Source organism: Jaculus jaculus, chromosome 20 (genome assembly GCF_020740685.1).
Source record: "Jaculus jaculus isolate mJacJac1 chromosome 20, mJacJac1.mat.Y.cur, whole genome shotgun sequence".
Taxonomy (NCBI): Eukaryota; Metazoa; Chordata; class Mammalia; order Rodentia; family Dipodidae; genus Jaculus; species Jaculus jaculus.
Window position 1 is genome coordinate 12,266,658 of NC_059121.1, and position 19,541 is coordinate 12,286,198.

Here is a 19,541-nt window from a genome sequence, read left to right on the forward strand (position 1 = left end):
TTTTCTTTTTCTGTTTTTTGGTTTTTCAAGGTAGGGTTTCGCTCCAGCGAGCGTTTTCTCATTCTGAGGGCAGTCTGGTTTGAGAGTTATTTTGTTTAGCTTTCTCCACTTAATATTGTGTATTTTTGATACAGTAGACAGGGAATTAACCCTTTCATTACTATGTGTGAAGCCAGGTAACATAACAGGAAAGCACTGTGTTATATTTCAGACCTTGCCTTGAGAGTGAGTTCAGCTTTAAGATGTTGCTTTTGTTTACAGAGCCTCATTCGTTGTGATGAAGATGAAGCTCATGTCGCATCGGTATATTGCACTGTGTGTGCAACTCACTTGTGCTCAGAGTGTTCGCAAGTCACTCATTCCACAAAGACTCTAGCGAAGCACAGGCGAGTGCCCCTAGCTGATAAACCTCATGAGAAAACCATGTGTTCTCAGCACCAGGTGCATGCTATTGAGTTTGTGTGCTTGGAAGAAGGTTGTCAAACTAGCCCACTCATGTGCTGTGTCTGCAAAGAATATGGAAAACACCAAGGTCACAAGGTATGACTTTAAGTAAATTGGCCAGCTAGCCATTATCCCGGCTTGCCACTTGTTGGTCCCTGGCTAAGAGGAGGGTGAAGGAGAGCTCTGTGATGGATGAGCTGCTCTTAGTAGCATAGCATGGAAAGAATTAAGAACTTTTGTTTCTGAATGTCATAAAGCTGTCAGAGAGGCCTCAGGATTATTTCCAGCAGCAAACAAAAATCCCCTGCTGTGTGCATGCTTTCAAAATGTGCTGAATTGTTTTGAGAAAGTTTATATCTACTGATGAACAGTTACATACAATTTTGGACAAACTTTTGGTTTCTCGTCTAACAATAAATAGACTTCCAAAATGCAATTTTTTTTCTCTCATAAAGGAGTGACAATATTTTTACCTTATGTTGTACTTGTTTGAAATGTGTGTCATGTTATAAAAGCCACCTGTGGCTCATACTCATTTGTATTAAAATGGATTTCAGCCGGGCGTGGTGGTGCACGCCTTTAATACCCAGCACTGGGGAGGCAGAGGTAGGAGGATCTCTGTGAGTTCGAGGCCACCCTGAGACTACATAGTGCATTCAGGTCAGCCTGGGCTAGAGTAAGACCTTACCTCAAGAAACCAAAACAAAAAACAAAACCAAAAAGAAAAAAATAAAAGGATTTCTATCATTTGTCAGTACTATGAATTCTCTGTAATTATGTTGCATTGTAGCATTCAGTATTGGAACCAGAAGCTAACCAGATCCGAGCATCAATTTTAGATATGGCTCACTGTATACGGACATTCACTGAGGAAATCTCAGATTACTCCAGAAAATTAATTGGAATTGTTCAGCACATAGAAGGAGGAGAACAAATAGTGGAAGATGGAATTGGAATGGCTCACACAGAACATGTATGGATTTTTTTCTTCCCTCTTTATCTTCTTAACCTTTTCCATTCTCATCTTTTCACCCTCTAGTAAGTATTGCATGTAAAATGTACTAGAATTATCCTAGTCACTGGAAATAAGATCTTTAAAAATCTTCTGTCTCCATGAGACTTGTAATCTACCATGTAAGAGAGAATTTTAATGTGATGATTATTTTTTGTGGCTGCTGGGAGATACAGTGTACTTGGTTGTGGATAAGTGGCGTAACACTCATGTACTTCAGGGAAGGCCCCCTAGATGATGTTTAGAGATATGAAGGGATTCACTCAGAGAAAAGAGTAGCGTGTCTCAGAAGGAGAAGAGCAGGGCTGGAGAGGTGGCTCAGCAGTTAAAGTGTTTGCCTGAGAAGCCCGAAGACCTATGTTTGACTCTCCAGATCCCGCATTAGCCAGATGCACAAAGGTGAGGTACGTGCAAGGTTGCACATGCACAAGCGTCTGGAGTTTGATTTCAGTGGCTGAGACCCTGGCACACCAGTTCTCCCTGTCTGCCGGTCTTTCTCTGGTCTAAAGTTTTTTTTTAAAGATATATAGAGAGAAGAGTACACTTAAATGCATGAATATGAAGATTAGACATATTATAGAATCTTTAAAAAGTTTGGAGCTTTGAGTGGAACCTGGCAGGAAGGTTGCAGAGTTAAATTTATGACAAGTCAGGAGTTTAAGAGTTTGGAACTTCGCTTAAGAGCAACGGTGAACCACTGAAAACCTGACATAGGAATGACAGGTGTACCTTAGGAAATGTGGCTGTAAAGTGTAGAAAATGAAGTGGAGGAACAGTAGCGTTGGAAGCAAGAAGACTTTCTAGGACACTGTGGAAATTGTCACGTTTATAGGTGTTTGTGTCCTCTAGTACTAGAGTAGTAAGAATGGAAAAAAAAAAAAAGATTTGAGATTTTCAAGGAATTGTCAATAGCTATTAGATAGGTAACTTGAATGAGCAGACTGTCGGACTAGTTAGAAGACTAATCTTTCAGGTGAGAGGTTATAATGCTTGAATCAGTTTGTTGGAAGTGGAGGTGGTAAGGCACAACCAGATTCTGGTTATACTTTGAAGTCAGCAGGATTTGCTGAGGGACTAAGTTATAGGATGTAAGAGATATTAAAGATGACTCCTGTTTTTAATTTCTTTCCTTCTTATTTGTTTATTTATTTATTTTTGGCTTCAGTAACCTGGATGGAATTACCATTTACTGAGATGGAGGTAACTAGGTTTGAAGGCAGAGGAAATAGGAGATTAAATATTCCATGTTCCTTGAAATATCATTTATAAATAGTTGGACTCATGAGTTTATAGTTGAAGAGAAAGAGGTAATGTGGAAATTAATATTTTGGAATCTGTAAGGGTATAGATGATATTTAAACTTTTGCTATTTTACATAAGAGTATTTGTTAAGGTTGTAATTACTTAAAACACTTTTAATATTAGGTACCAGGTACTGCGGAAAATGCTCGATCCTGTGTGCGAGCTTATTTTTCTGACCTACATGAAACGCTTTGTCGTCAAGAAGAAATGGCTCTCAGTGTTGTTGATGCTCATGTCCGTGAAAAGCTGATTTGGCTCAAGCAACAGCAAGAAGACATGACTATTCTGTTGTCCCAGGTTTCAACAGCCTGTCTGCACTGTGAAAAGACTTTGCAGCAGGTGCGTAGTCTAAATGTGCTTAGGACCAATGTGTGTGATGTGAAGGAGGTCATTATCAAAGATAACCCTTTGACATAACCCTCTTCTGTCTTGTGGACTTGGGGACTATTTGGGTTGTGTTGCATGTGTTCACACTGCAGTTTTGACATGGTCTCTCAACTTCGAGTTACTTCACCAACCATATCTATGTTCTAACATGTTTCATCATTCTTCAATCATGCCGAGCCCATTTGCTCATCTTTTCCCAAGTGTTTACCATTCTTTCTGTTTGGAGAGCACTTTTCTCTTTTCTGCCAGTAGAAGTCTTCCTTTTTCAAGATCCAGCTCAAGTGGTTGCTCTCCTTTGAAGGTTTTCATTTGTTAGTTTGCAAATCATTCTGGCTCAGGCTGACCTGGAATTCACTCTGTAGTCTCAGGGTGGCCTTGAACTCTCAGTGATCCTCCTACCTCGGCCTCCCGAGTGCTGGGATTATATGCCCCACCCTGCCCAGCTGCAAATGATTGTTTTTTAAATAAATGAGAGTCAAGGTTTTTCTGGCAAAAATGGCAGTTTGACATGTTTGTATTTTGGATCTATTTTCAAAAGTTTGATGTACAGGGATCATCAAAGCTACAGTCTATCTTCACTGATGCACTGCTAATAATGGCATTCATTTCACATTATGAGAAACGAAAACTTACCCGTGTCGAACTTCTTCTCTTAAACATTTTATAATACTTTTGTGGCTGTGGGTATCTAAAACCTCATTAGTCTTGATTATTGGGTAGCATATCACTCTAAATTGTAAAGTCATTGTGCATGCCATTTATTAAGGTGTGTTTCAACTCTAGTCCTTCTTTTTTATCATCTGCTGTGTGATGTAGAGGCTACAACTGTATCTGCTTGTCTGTATTGCCAGCTAGCTTCATGTTGTCAGTAGGGCGCTATAGAAACTGGAAGGCGAAAACAACTCCCTGTGGGTTAGTCTTCTGGGGTTACTATGAATGGCGTTCTTATATGAGGAGACCAGAGTGAGCTTCAGCTCACCACGGGGTTCATCTTAAAGTTTTCTTAGGAGATAGCAAAGGGGCTGGAGAGATGGCTTAGTGGTTAAGCGCTTGCCTGTGAAGCCGAAGAACCCCGGTTTGAGGCTCGATTCCCCTGGACCCACATTAGCCAGATGCATAAGGGGGCGCACTTGTCTGAAGTTCGTTTGCAGTAACTGGAGGCCCTGGTGCGTCCACTCTCTCTCTATCTGCCTCTGTCTGCCGCTCTCATATAAATAAATAAAAATGAACAAAAAAATTTTTTTAAAGAGAGAGCAAAGTCTAATTTCTGCCCTATTCCTGAGGGTAGTAGCTGTTTCCTACAGTGAAATACTTCTCATTTCAATCATCTCATTAATAACCACCCCTAGTTAACAGTTATTTATGTTACTTCTGTTCAGATAGCTGGGTGATGAGTGTCTTATTTGACCTTGACTGGTAGTATCCGAAGATTTAGATGCTCTCTGAGTATAGCTACACAGAGCTTAATAGATGTGTTGAACTTAGGTGGGTGATGAGTATAATCTGCATAGCCCTGGCATGCTCATTCTCATTTTCTCCTGGGTGTGGTGTTGCATGCCTTGAATCCCAGCACTCAGGAGATCAAGGTGTAGGTGACTCTACAGCCTGAAGTATGAGGATTGCTGTGAGTTTGAGGCCAGCCTGAGACTACATACTGAATTCCAGGTCAGCCTGGGCTAGAACCCTACATCAAGAAAATAGAACCATGGGATATTTTTTATAATCATGGAAAATGCTAATAAAAATTTAAAAAAAATAAAAACAAAAAAAGAAAATAGAAAGCAAGCTGGTCATCGTGGCACACTTTAATCTCAGCATTCAGGAAGCAGAAGTAGAAGGATCTCTGTAAGTTCAAGATCAAATAACTGGGCTGGAGAGATGGCTTAGCAGTTAAGTGCTTGCCTGTGAAGCCTAAGGACCTCAGTTCAAGGCTCAATTCCCCAGGACCCATGTAGGCCAGATGTACAAGGTGATATATGCATATGGAGTTCGTTTGCAGTGGCTGGAGGCCCTCGTGTGCCCATTCTCTCTCTCCTTCATTCCCTGTCACTCAAAAATAAATAAAAATAAACAAATTTAAAAAACAAGATCAAATAACAGAACATTGTTAGTACCTCCAGAATTCCTGTATCCCCCTTTTTGATTTCTCCCACAGGGGTAAACAATTTTCCTGACTTGAGATATATATCTTATTTTTGCTGGTTATGGTAATTAATAGAAATATACTATATGAAACCTGTCTGTAATGTCTTCTTATACTCTATATTACATTTTATGGTATTCAGATTATCACATGTAGTTAGTTATGTTTTTACCCATTGTTTATTTCATTTAAGTTATTTTGTTGATAAGAGCCTACAGGATTTAAAGATGCTCAGTTATAATTAGTCTTACTCAAATTTACCTTTAAATTCACTTTTAATACTGTAATATTAAATGGATTTTAAAAATATTTTTATTTATTTGCAAGCATAGAGAGGGGAAAAGAGAAGGGAGAGGAAGAGGTGCACCAGGGCGTCTTGCTATGGTTAATCTACTCCAGACACTTTTACCACTTTGTGCACCTGGCTTTATGTGGGTACTGGGGATTTGGACGTGGGCCATCGGGCTTTGCAAACAAGCATCTTTAACTGCTGAGCCATCTTTCTGGCCCTTAAATGGTTTTTATTGCAATTTAATAATGGTCTCTATTACTATTTTTTTTTAAATTTTGGCAAGTGTGTGTAGTTAGTATGTATGGTATAGTGTGTGTATGTACATCATGTGCTTGTGTGTGTGTACAGAATTGCATGTGCCATGCTTATACTTGTGAAGCCTTGAGGAGAACATTGGGTGGTCTCCCCCATTGTTCCCTTGAGACAGACTCTCTTACTGACCCTGAGCTCCATGGTTTCCAGCCAGACTGCCTGGCCACTGAGCACCAGTGGTGCTCCTGTGTCTGCCCCACACCCTCCACACACGGGGTACACGTGTGCTGAGCTGCACAGTGTTTTAGGTGAGTGTGAGGGATCAAGCTCTGGTCCTCATGTTTGCACAGCAAGCACTCCTGAGCCATTGCCCCAGCCCGTCTAGGTTTCTGTAAGTAAAAGTTTTTGAGAAATATTCTTTTCTTTTCTAGGATGATTGCAGAGTTGTCTTGGCAAAACAGGAGATCACAAGGTTGTTAGAAACCTTGCAGAAGCAGCAGCAGCAGTTTACAGAGGTTGCGGATCATATTCAGTTGGATGCCAGCATTCCTGTCACTTTTACAAAGGTAATGTATCAGACTTTGTTTTTAGGCATGTTTTCTGACGAACCCTAATGATTGTCATGAAGTGTAAATTCGTGTGAAGACACCACTCGGAAATTCTTGAATTACAGAATTTTAAGAAAACTTTTACCAGTGCAAAATAAAAAATTATATAAAGCCGGGCGTGGTGGCACATGCCTTTAATCCCAGCACTCGGGAGGCAGAGGTAGGAGGTTTGCTTTGAGTTCGAGGCCACCCTCAGACTATATAGTGGATTCCAGGTCAGCCTGGGCTAGAATGAGCCCCTACCTCGAAACCCCCCCCCCAAAAAGTATATGTTCCTGTCACCCTGTTTAACAAGTATGAACTTGTTTCATGTATCATTTTTCCCTACTATTTCTTCAATCTGACACCCCGAGTATTTCTTTTCTAATTATTTTTTAAAGGCTTAAAGAGATTTTTATTAGATTAAGAAAAACCAGGAAGAACGGAGAGCTCCCACCATATGGAAGGTGGGAGTGGGCAAAGCCCCTCTCCTGAATATTCTAAAGTAAATCCCAACATTATATCACATTATGTGTGAAATATTTTGTGTTTTGAAAAACTAGGACTCTTAAAAAACTAATCAGTATCTTACTCCAAAATGTTTAGTAATAAATATCTAATACTTTCATTAATATTAACTATATAGTTAGTACTGAAATTTCTAAGATTCTTTCCAAATAAGTTTTTTCCTGAGGCAGTGTCTTATATAGCCTAACTTGGCTTTGAACTTTCTATGTGCCAAGGCTGTTCTTGATCTTCTGATCATTCTCCCTCTTTTTCCCAAGTGATAGACTTACAGGTTTGCACCACTGGGCTTGGCTTCCAAACAAATTTTCAGTAGTCTTTTTTTTTTTCTTTTTTCTGTTTGAAAGATCCCAACAAGACCCATACTTGGAATAAATAGTTAAGTCTCTTTTTGTGGGGATTCTTTTCATCTTAAAAAGGTTCATGAATTTTGTTTTCTATTTTTTTTAAGATTAATTTTGTTGTATACTTATGTGACATATTGATGTAGTTTTGAGTCAAATTTGCAAAATAAGATTCATTCAGAGAAGTCTTATGTCCCTGTCCCTTTAGTCCATTCACTATAGAAAGCCACTTAGAATTTTTCTTAGTTATATTCATCATTGTAAAACTAGAGAAAACTGGGCATGGTGGTATATGCCTTTAATCCCAGCATCCCAGCGTCCCAGCACCCAGGAGGCAGAGATAGGAGGATCACTGTGAGTTCAAGGCCAGCCTGGAGCTCCAGGGTAAGTTCCAGGTCTACCTCAAAAATAAGTAAATAAATACTAGAGGAAACGTTTACATATTTTTGTACCTGATTCATCATTAGATGGAGTACCTTGCTTTTCACTTAACTGTATATCCTGAGTCTTTTATTTTAAATTATTTATTTATTTATTTATTTGAGAGTGACAGACACAGAGAGAAAGACAGATAGAGGGCGAGAGAGAGAATGGGCGTGCCAGGGCTTCCAGCCTCTGCAAATGAACTCCAGACGCGTGCGCCCCCTTGTGCATCTGGCTAACGTGGGACCTGGGGAACCAAGCCTCGAACCGGGGTCCTTAGGCTTCACAGGCAAGCGCTTAACCGCTAAGCCATCTCTCCAGCCCGTGAGTCTTTTATTTTAAATTTTTTGTTTATTTTTATTTATTTATTTGAGAGTGACAGACAGAGAGAGAAAGAGGCAGAGAGTGAGAATGGGTGTGCCAGGACCTCCAGCCACTGCAAATGAACTCCAGATGCGTGCACCCCCTTGTGCATCTGGCTAACGTGGGTCCTGGGGAATTGAGCCTTGAACCGGGGTTCTTAGGCTTCATAGGCAAGCGCTTAACCGCTAAGGCATCTCTCCAGCCCCTGAGTCATTTTATAATAGTTTACAGTTGTTGTGTTTTTTTGGGGGGGAGAGGAATAGTTATACCTGCTAGGTACTTTTTTTTTTTTTTAAAAAAGGGTACACCATAATTTTATAATACACAAAACATGTAATATAAAATTTGCCAACTTATCCATTTTTTAAAGATTTTTTTTTTTTTAATTAGAGAGAGTGGCCATGCCAGGGCCTCTAGCCACTGCATACAAACTCCAGATGCATGCACTACTTTGTGTATCTGGCTTATGTGGGTACTGGGGAATCGAACCTGGGTCCTTAGGCTTCTCAGGCAAGTGCCTTAACTGCTAAGTGATCTCTCTAGCCCTGACTTAACATTATTTTAAAACATATTTTTATTTGAGAAAGGGAGAGAGAGGAGGGAGGATGAATGGGTACCCACCAAGGCCTCCCATCCCTGCAAATGAACTCCAAACTCATGCACCACTTTGTTCATCTGGGTTTATGTGGGTAATACAGAATGAAACACAGGTCATCGGGCTTTGCAAGCAAGTACCTTAACCACTGAGCCATCTCTTCAGCCCCAGTTTACCCATTTTTAAGAGGATACCTGACTGTTTTTTCAGTTTATTCAGTGTTAACAGATCTCCAGGTCCTTTGCATCATGTCAACTTGAAACTTTGTACACTGTAAACAGTAACTTCCCTTCATCATCCCTCTTTTAGCCTTGGTAACTTCCATTTTCCCTCCTGTGCTATGAATTTGATCAGTTTAGATCCCTCATGTAAGTGGAACACTACAGTACTTGTGTCTTTGTGGCAGGCTTTTTCATTTAGAAAACATCCTTAAGTTCATGTTGTAGCATGCAATGGGCTCATTCCTTACAAAGGCTGAGTTATATGCCACCTTTTATGTGTCTGTCAATGAGCATGTGTGGCTTCTTCCTGTTGGTTAGTAAGTACTGTTATGTGCACTGGGTGTGCAATATCTCTTAAAGACTGCTTTTAATTCTTCTGTGAATGTGTGCAAAAGTGAAATTAGTGGATCAAATAGTGGGTTTATTTTTACTTTTTGTTCATTTTTTATTTATTTGGGAGTGACAAAGAGAGAGAATGGGCGTGCCAGGGCCTCCAGCCACTGCAAACAAACTCCAGATGCATGCGCCACCGCGTGCATCTGGCTAACATGGGCCCTGGGGAATCGAGCCTCGAACTAGGGTCCTTCGGCTTCACAGGCAAGCGCTTAACTGCTAAGCCATCTCTCCAGCTGTTATTTTTACCTTTAAAAGGAATAATCATGCTGTTTTCCATAGTGTTTATATTATTATTCTACCTTTGGTGCACAAAGGTTTCAGTTTCTCTACTTTATTATTTTTATTATTACTTATTTATTTGTTTATTTTGGGGGCTTTTTGAGATAAGAGTCTCACTGTAGCTCAGGCTGACCTGGAATTCACTATGTAGTCGCAGGGTGGCCTCCAACTTACAGCGATCCTCCTACCTCTGCCCCCGGAGTGCTGGAACTAAAGGCGTGCACTTTGTACGTTATGGCCATTCTCATTGTGCAAGGTTTTATCTTATTTTGGTTTTGATTCACATTACTTTGATAATTAGAGTTGTGTTTCTTTTCACATACTTTTTGGTCATTTGTATATTGTCATGAGTATTTTTATTTAGATCTCTCTTACCTTTTTGAATGCATTGATTTCTGTTTTTTAACTGTAAGAGTTCTTTATATATTTTAGATATTGACCCCTGCCAGTCTTTTGATTGGCAGATTTTTTTTGCCATTTGGTAGAATTTGTTTTCATTGAGTCCCATTATGCCCAAAAGTTTTACATTTGTTGTATACTATTCATTCATGTATACTATTCATCTATTACTGAATACAGATCATTTAAAAATAAAAGTAATGTTGCAGTCAGCTCCATATTGTTTGGACAAACTTCCAAGCAAATTTTAGGAGAAGAATGGGTTTATTTCAGGCTTACAGTTCCAGGGAAAGTTTCACCAATGGCCAGGCAGCTGCTTGCTTATGTACAAACAAGCACAGAGAAAAACTGCATCAGCAAAGAGCTCAAAGCTGACAGAACGTGTGCCTGCTCGCCTCTCCTTCGCACTGGAGTCCAGATCCACCTCAGTGATGCACCCCTCTTGAGGCAGGAGGCTGCCTGCTAGGGGCTGAAACTACAAACTCAGTTAATAAAACACCTGAGTCTATGGGACTGTATATTCACACTACCACAGGAAGCCATGCCTATAATCCTACTTCTTAGGAGACCGAGGCAGGAGGATCACAAGTTTGAGGTCTGACTGGGCTGTGTAGCAAGTTCAATGCCAGTTTGGGTTACATAGTGAGATCCTGTCTTAAAACAGCACAATACAACCAGGCATGGTGGTACACACCTTTAATCCTAGCATTCGGGGGGCTGAGGTAGGAGGATTGCCTTGAGTTTGAGGTCACCCTGAAATTACATAGTGAATTCCAGGTCAGCCTGGGCTACTGGGAGACCATACCTCAGAAAAAGAAAAAAAGTAATAAAAAATAAAGCTAATAAATGCACAAAGGGCTCCAAAGTGCAAAATCTAAATTATCATTCAAGTTAATAAATGTTTGATCAAGCATTTAAAAAATATAAGTGTAGTTACATTCTAACTCTGTATCCTTGTTTTTTCAATCATAGGACAATAGAGTTCATATTGGACCCAAAATGGAAATCCGAGTTGTTACATTAGGATTAGATGGTGCTGGAAAAACTACTATTTTGTTTAAATTAAAACAAGATGAGTTCATGCAGCCTATTCCAACAATTGGTAAGTATATTAACTTTTAAAAAAGTACTAGTCATTTTATTGGCAGCTTGCATTTGAGTTCTCTGGGATTTATTTGATATTTTTATGCAGGTAGCTCTTTGGTGGCTCTAAGATACTATTGAACCAGAGGAAAAAAATGAAAGATGAACTGACTATTGAGTTGACATGTAGATGGTGGGTTGTAAGCAGGAATTGAAAGAGGGTGAATTTCACCCTGAGAGAGAGAAGGTGATTGAAGTGTTAATTGCCTGCTCTAAGGTCCTGAGGACCCTGTTAGAGCTGCAGAGGGCTAGCAATGGTTAAAGTTATACACTTTCCATATAGGATGAGGAATGGAATTGTGCTTGGGCTTCAGTAGGTATAAGTGGACAATATCCATGTCAGAATTATTAACCTGGTTTTGCCTGTGTTTAATGTGTCATTCATTGTAAACATATATACATTATTAAATTTTTTTTTTTTAAAAAAACAAAACAGGTTTTAATGTGGAGACCGTAGAATATAAGAATCTAAAGTTCACTATTTGGGATGTAGGTGGAAAGCATAAATTAAGACCATTATGGAAACATTATTACCTCAATACACAAGGTAAGAGTCAAGAAATGACATTTTAATTTAAAAAATCTTGAAGATGAGTGTTCAGTATACTAATTTTACTAGTAAAACTGATTTTTACACATAATGCATGAGCGGTTAGCTGCTTATGTTTTAAAAATGATAAGATTGCGATATGTAATCTTTCTTTATTCATGACAGGCCATTATTATAAGATGAAAACCATGCTTAGCTTAGATGTTTAGGCACTTAAGAGCCTATCTCTTGGCTGGTGTTAAAAGTTGAAGGAGGGGCTGAGGAGTTGGCTCAGTGGCTATACACTGTCTAAGCTTGAATTCCACACCCAAAGATGACAATGTGTTTTTAAGAGATTTCTTTATTATTTTGGTGAACTTCTGCTTGTATTTTATTTTTTAAGATAAATATAGAAAGTAATGACTTTCATTATGGCCTTTGCATACAGGTCATTCTACTTTGTTCTCATTCGTCCCTCAGTCCCCTTTTTGCTGGTCACCTTTTCCCCAACAAGTTGTCTTTCTTGCTCTTATAAAACTACCTTTTTGTAAAGAAGTTTTTAAAGAACAAACAGCATCAATAGGTAGAAAATCTTAAGCATATTTTCACTCATTTAGAGAAAAATATTAATGGTATACAGAATAGAGCTAGAATTGTAAATCCAGAGATGGGGAAGCTGAAGTTCCATTTACTATTCAAGATCATACCATTAATTATTGATCCCTTTACTCCTAAATAGGCAGCCTTTAAATGAAAAGAGATGGTAAGATCTAGCCCTAATATTATGAGAGCAGTAATTGTCTAACAAGTAACTGTTGTTTTTTATTTTTTTTTTGATAGCTGTTGTGTTTGTTGTTGATAGCAGTCATAGAGACAGAATTAGTGAAGCACACAGTGAACTTGCAAAGTTGTTAACGGAAAAAGAACTCCGCGATGCTTTGCTGCTGATTTTTGCTAATAAACAGGTAATATACTTTCCTGTCAGCATACTTTAAAAGCTTTTGTGTATTTCCTTTCATAAGTCAGCTGGAAAGATTTAAAGAGAAGCAATTTAGTAGATATAAAATTTTGCAGGTTTTCTTTTTTTTTTTTTTTGGTTTCTGAGGTAGGGTCTCACTCTAGCCCGGGCTGACCTGGAATTCCCTATGTAGTCTCAGAGTAGCCTTGAACTCATGCTGATCCCTCCTACCTCTGCCTCCGGAGTGCTGGCATTAAAGGTGAGCACCACCACGCCTGGCTTTTGATTTTTTGTTTTTGCTTTTTTGATCAAAATGTACATGGAAAGTATTGTGCTAGGGATCCTCGAGTGTACAAAATAGGAAGTAACTGATGCTCACACTATAGTCTTTCTTGTGTATGTATATGAACACATCAGATTCTAGTACAGAAAACTCCAATAATGCTAACAAAGTGTTAATAAGAGAATAGTTCTAAATTAAGTGATATCTGGAGGATCAAGACTTTGAGGTCAGACTGGGTTACATAGCAAGTTCAAAACCAGAGTGAGCTACATGGGAAGACCTTGTCTCAAAAAACAAGGGCTGGGCTGTATTTAGGTGGTGGACACCTGCTCACTACACACATGACTTGTGTTTAATCTCTAAAATGAGGAGACAGGAGTAAGATTTGAGTTGAAGTTATGAATAATTTTGAGTCTGTATTTGAAGTAAGTAATATTAACAGGCAGAAAAAAAATCGCATTGAGTGATTTTAGGAAACATCAAACCAACTGATACATGAGATGTAGGCATAAGATAAAAAAATGTGTATCAATAGATCAGGCCAAGTGAAGTTGTGAAGGACCAAGAGGGCTACATTGAGATAGTTGAGATAGTTTATTGAGATAGTTTATTCTATGAGCCAGAGAAAAATCTTCAAGTTTTGTAGTAGATCATACCCATGTTTTAAGATTAATTCTACGAGAAGAATGTAGAATGAATGAATGAATTAAAACCAGTAAGTAAGGACAGAGAAATGTAATACACTTCTGAGACAATTCAAATGAGAGTTAAGACTGTGAGTTAGAAGGAGATAAAAGAATTTTTGTAAAGGTGCAGTTAGAATTTAGTGATAAAATGGAGAGGCTGTAGATTGGTGGGAATGGCCTCATCCCTATACCTTGAGCCGAAGCCTCTAGGAGGATGACAGCACTTTTCACACGTAGAGTGGAAGTTGAATAGATGTCATAGGAGAGTTTGATGATAAGTAAAGAAAATTCCCCTTACCTAAAGGAAAGGAAAAACCCACAGAAAAACAAACTTAAGAACTCACCTATTTACCCTTAGTTGCAATACAAGATATGCAAAGAAACCTATCAGAGAGATAGCTTAGTTGGCATTGCTTGCTTTACAAGCAACTTGAGTTCTAGCCCTCTGTTCCCATGTTAAAAAACAAAACAATCCAAGAGTGGAGGTGGAGGCTGGTAATGCCAGTGCTAGGGAGATTGGAAACAGGCTGATCTCTGGTGCTCACTGTTCAGCCAGTCTGACCTATCATGAGTTCCAAGTGGACCTGCATCTGAGATAGTCTTTTAGCTTTCACACATATGCTAGTGTGCACACACGCATACACAGATGCAATTATTTATGATTCTCAGAGACTTATGCCCTGTTAATGCTATACTTACAGTTTTATTTTACAGGACAATTTGGTAGTATGTCAAGGGTTTACATTGTATATACACTTTTACATTGAAGTTCTACAGTCAGACATCCTGTCATTCTACAGATAATATAAAGGTATACAAGCTTGAATGTGTACGAGTATGCAGTTGATTCCTCATATCCATGACCTGTTGGTTCCAGGATGCCTTTCATATATGAGGCTTTGGATGCTTAAGTCCTTTTAATAAAATCTAGTGTTCATACATAACCTACACACATCTTCCTATATACTTGAAATCATCTGTAGATTGTTTATAACACCAGTGCAACACAGATGCTTTTCTAGTAGATACTAATTCAACCCTCAGACCAGTTAAGTCTCCACATGTTCAGTGAGAAGTTACTACTGGTTGTTGCTCCTGGGAAGTGGGACAAGGAGTGTTCAGAGTGGGAATGTAATACAATCTGAAAAATTTTAATCTACTACTAGTTGGTTTCCCTGGATGCAGAAACCATGGACATATAGGGCTAGCCAGCCATATATGTGGATTTGTAATAGCTCATAAGCACATGCCTTCCATAAGGAAACACTATCTGACTGCTTAAATAAACGGTGTTGCATCCACACAATGGAATGTGGTGTTGATTTTCAAAATAATACAGGAAATTTGCATGTCCTTGCCTGGGATAAAACCTGTAAGTTACAGAATTTATTAAGTTATTTTTTGTGCTTTGATTGTACATGGAAACTTCCTGGCAAAATATGTAAGAAGCTGTTACTAGTTGTTGATCTGGGGAAATAGGAGCAAAGGGTGTTGGGAGAGAATGTAGTGAAATCATTACATAAGCCCCTTTTATTGTATATATTTATTGGGGGAAGGGGAAGCCGATGCCTTGTAATGACTTAAGCAGTGTATCTCGATTAGGTTGCAGTCTTCAATGATTTCATCATAACGTTACCTACCCTACAAAATATACATACACTCAGAGCAGTTCTATTAACCAGAACTTTTTTCTTTTAATCCTAGGATAATTATTGAAGGATGGATTTAGGTTATAACATTTAATTAGGCTTTGATTACAATATTACCAGCCTATGTAAATATGAAAAATGATGCCTTGGAGGGAGGAATAACATTCCGTGTGTATGTCCTTCAGGATGTTGCTGGAGCATTGTCAGTAGAAGAAATCACAGAACTCCTGAGTCTCCATAAACTCTGCTGTGGCCGAAGTTGGTACATCCAGGGCTGTGATGCTCGAAGTGGTATGGGGCTCTATGAAGGACTGGACTGGCTCTCCCGGCAACTTGTAGCTGCTGGAGTATTGGATGTTGCTTAACTTTAATGCAGCATTTGTGTCAACCTGGTAGTTAAAAGTCACTTTGCACATAATACATTTTAAGAAATTCTATATCAAATATGATAGTTAATTTAGGATGTATATATAAGAATCTTGGGATGGAAACTTAAATATGTCATTGCTTTTAAAAATTATTCCCTGTTAAGATTTAATGAGCACATTAGGTTGGTCTAAATAAAGGTGTCTTTGATATGAATTTTCTCAAGAAATACATTAGGTATTAAAGGTTTTCAGATCACATAGGACCCTACATCGGGAAGACATTGTCACTGAAGAAAAGTGTACATGAAGGTTACTTCTTCTGGTGAAAAAGTAGCCAGTGGAGCCCCTGTGAAAGGAGGGAAGTAGAGCTTCTTTCACCTGCCTTCTCACTAAATTTTGGCATTGCTAGGCAGTCGACATGGCACTTGTATAATAGAATCTAAGATGCTTTGGGTAATAGGATTATTTTACTTTCATGTTCTATATAACAATACTTTTAATGCTGAGAACTATACTAGAGAAAATTAATATTTTATACAGTTTTATTAAAATTTTCTCCTCAAGCATTTTCCATAAAACACATGGAAAATGAAATATAACTAAGCCTGATCATCAGATTAATGTTAAACCGAAGAATAAAAAAGCTGTGAAAGCTATTTTAGCTTTACTTATGAAAGAACCACAGGACTGGACCATGGTTGATCTCCTTGGTCAGAGCCCTATGTTGGTCCTTCTGTTTTTCAACACACTTATATTTCTTTCTAATAATAGATCTTTTGTGAAGAAGACTGTTTGTGAAATGTACAGTCACATGAAGAATGAGGTCAGTTCTCCATAAACACTTAAGAGACCTGAATAGAAAATACCTTTACTTTAGGAAAAGTTACTCAAACAATGGGGGAATGCCAGTTTATTATTCAAAAACATTTCTCATGATTAGTGCTTGACCATAAAACATGATGATCAAGACACTTTATGGCAAGTCTTCAGTAAATAGGAAGAATATATCTAAAGAAAAAGAAATATTCAAAAAGTTTACATGTATTGTGCAGTATTATGAGTAAAGGTTATAAAATTTCTTTACTGTTTCTTGTTTATAAAGGATACTCTTAGTGTAGAAACACCATTTATTATATTTAAATAGCTAGGTTTTCTGTTTGCTTTCAATGCTCTACTTTAGAATGAAGCTGAGACTTAAATCTTATTAGTTCTATTGGTACACAGACAATGATGTCTGGTGACAAGATGTGATTAATTTGTAAATGGCACTGTCTGGTTCAAGCTTTTCAAATGTTCTTTTGTTTTTTTAAATAACAAAACTTTTAGAAAGTCCCATCTGTGTAATGGGCAATATGTAAATAAATAAATAAAATATTTCATCTTTTTCAAATTGAAGGTCATGCTGTTACAAGTAGTTTGAGTCCATAAGTAATACTTTGGAATTAAATTATTTAATATTTGATTTCAGTAACTGTGAAAAATAAAGGTATTGCATTTGCTTGTGAGTCCTTGAACTATCTTCTTGACTAGGTAACTGAAAAAAGTTTAGCACTAACATGTGAACTTGCTTTCCTTGTAAGCTGTTAACTTTATTATTTCACTAATTTTGCATCACTCTGTAGTTCATATTCTTAGCATATAACCAAACATAATTTTAAAGTTGTGCCTGGGTCTGATCATAATGTGCATACACTGTAGTGTTGGCATGTGCTTTTTCTTAAAGAACTGTTTTTCTTTAGACTCCTATCCCTGTTCATAGTTTTAATCTTTGACTAATCATTTGCTAGGAGTGTGCTAGCTTCCTTTGGGAAATGTCAAATTTAAGAATGAAAAATGCAAGCCGGGCATAGTGGCACACGCCTTTAATCCCAGCACTCGGGAGGCAGAGGCAGGAGGATCACCATGAGTTCGAGGCCACCCTGAGACTACATAGCAAATTCCAGGTCAGCCTGGAACACAGTGAAACCCTACCTTGAAAAACTGAAAAAATATTTTAAGTGCAGTATATTAGGACCTTTTGCTCTTAATTTCTATAGTATGTCTAGATACTACTGTGTGGATTATGTAAAGCAGGTTTGTTAATGTATAGCCCTGGTCTGTAATTCAGGAGTACTTTAGAACTACCGGAAGCCATTATTTGCACTTACATATATGATCAGTATAAAAAGCAATAAATGTTAAAATTATAAACAAGTCCTATTATTCTAGAAAGCCTGTTTCTTTCACCGTACATTTAGCATCATTGCTAATGATCAACATGTCTATTTCTATTACTAGAAATGCTTGCCTAGTACGCGTGAAATCATGGCTTTGAAACCAGCATTGAAAAACCCATGCTATGGGACTGACTTCTCTATAGAGCTGGAGATGTACTGTATTTGATAATAGAGATTTAGACATAACCTACCTACTCTGTACTTGAAATAAAAGTCACATTTAAACAAATAAAATGTTCTGAACAAAGGGCTACATTTTATTAGGAACAAACTGACACTTTGGTTTTTATTGCTTTTTAAGTTATTTTAACCTTGTTTCATGTAAGAATAAAGTATTTTATGGACTATTTTGAAAAATGATTTGATGGGCTGGGTGTATTATAGCTCAGTGCTAGAGGACATGCTTAGCAAGGCCCTGGGTTTGATCGCCAGGAAAAGAATGAAAGAAAAGGAAACTTGAAAAATTTGACCGTGCCTCTGAATAATGCTAATTGTTTAACACTGTGAGAGGTCTCAGCTTATAAGCTGGTAAGAGGAAATAATGCTGTACATTTACATAAAAGAATGCCGGAAGAAGACTTATCTTAATAATAATTCCAACATGCTTAAAGAACAACACAGCAGTATGCTTTCAGGTTTTAAGCTTACAAAGAAATAGAATTTTTGGCATGAAATCTAACTTCATTAGTCAAATAAGATTTTCAACTATGAAGAGTAAGTCACCATTACCACTTGATGGCAGTATGTCCAAAAATTTACACTAAGTCTTTAAAAATGAATAAAGCTAGGCTAGATAAGTCTAAAATCTGAAATCAGAAAGGAAAGGTAAATACTAGTTAAAACTCAATAAAGGACTAAATTTAAGCTTTTTTAAAAAGGAAGGCATAAATTCCTTTTAAAAAATTATTGATTTGATGGGCTGGAGAGATGGCTTAGTGGTAGGTGCTTGCCTGTAAAGCCTAAGAACTCCATTGGACCCATGTAAGCCAGATGCACAAGGGGCGCACTCGTCTGGAGTTGGTTTGCAGTGGCTGGAGGCCCTGGTGTTGTGCCAAGACCAGGAGCCAAGTCTCCAGGTCACCCAGGAGTCACCCAGAGAATCTCCACAGAAGCCGAGACACTTGAATGCAAAAGCAACAGGTTTCTTTATTGCAAGCCTAGGCTTGGGCTTCATCCCCACAGTCTGGCACAGCAGTAGTGAGGGAGAGAGCCCCTTTCTTTTGGGGAAAGGGGTTCATATAGGAATTCGAACAAAGAAGTAGGGGATAGATACATGATTGGTTGATTTAAACAGTTCTGATTGGCTTGGGGTTTCCGCGGGCAAAGTTGGGGGCAGGAGCTAGGGGCACTCCAGGCAGATGAAGTCATCTCCATTGTCCTTGAAGTGGAGATTCCTCAGTTTCTTATCCAAGCAGGTGGTTGGAGGCCAGAGGGCCCCCCACAGTGGAGTGTTTCTGCAATGTCCTTGAAGTGGAGATTCCTCAGAAACGTTAGGGGTTAAGGCAGCAATTAAGCAAAGTTTACAGAAGCAAAAGGTCAGCACATTGGCCAGCTAGTGCTCTGAGTCAAGCCTGGGCCTTTTTAAAAAATGGTTATATTTGGTCTCACACTGGTACACCCATTCTCTTTGTCACTCTCAAATAAATAAATAAATAAATTTATTAATTTGAAAGACAGGCAGAGAAAGAGTATAGACATGCCAGGGCCTCCTACCACTGCAAACAAACTTCAGACCCATGTGCCAC

General features: G+C 38.4%; 1 protein-coding gene across 1 annotated transcript in view; it reads left to right on the forward strand.

Annotated features, from left to right (window-relative positions):
* Positions 1-17,085, forward strand: part of Trim23 (tripartite motif containing 23) — a 28,794-nt gene extending 11,709 nt beyond the window's left edge. Inside the window, exons 4-11 of the mRNA XM_004671198.2 lie at positions 262-540; positions 1,235-1,417; positions 2,882-3,097; positions 6,264-6,398; positions 10,937-11,066; positions 11,544-11,654; positions 12,477-12,601; positions 15,398-17,085. Coding sequence (XP_004671255.1) covers positions 262-540; positions 1,235-1,417; positions 2,882-3,097; positions 6,264-6,398; positions 10,937-11,066; positions 11,544-11,654; positions 12,477-12,601; positions 15,398-15,577 — 1,359 coding nt within the window. The 3' untranslated portion in view covers positions 15,578-17,085. The remainder of the gene's footprint in view (positions 1-261; positions 541-1,234; positions 1,418-2,881; positions 3,098-6,263; positions 6,399-10,936; positions 11,067-11,543; positions 11,655-12,476; positions 12,602-15,397) is intronic.
* The last annotated feature ends 2,456 nt before the right edge of the window (positions 17,086-19,541 follow it).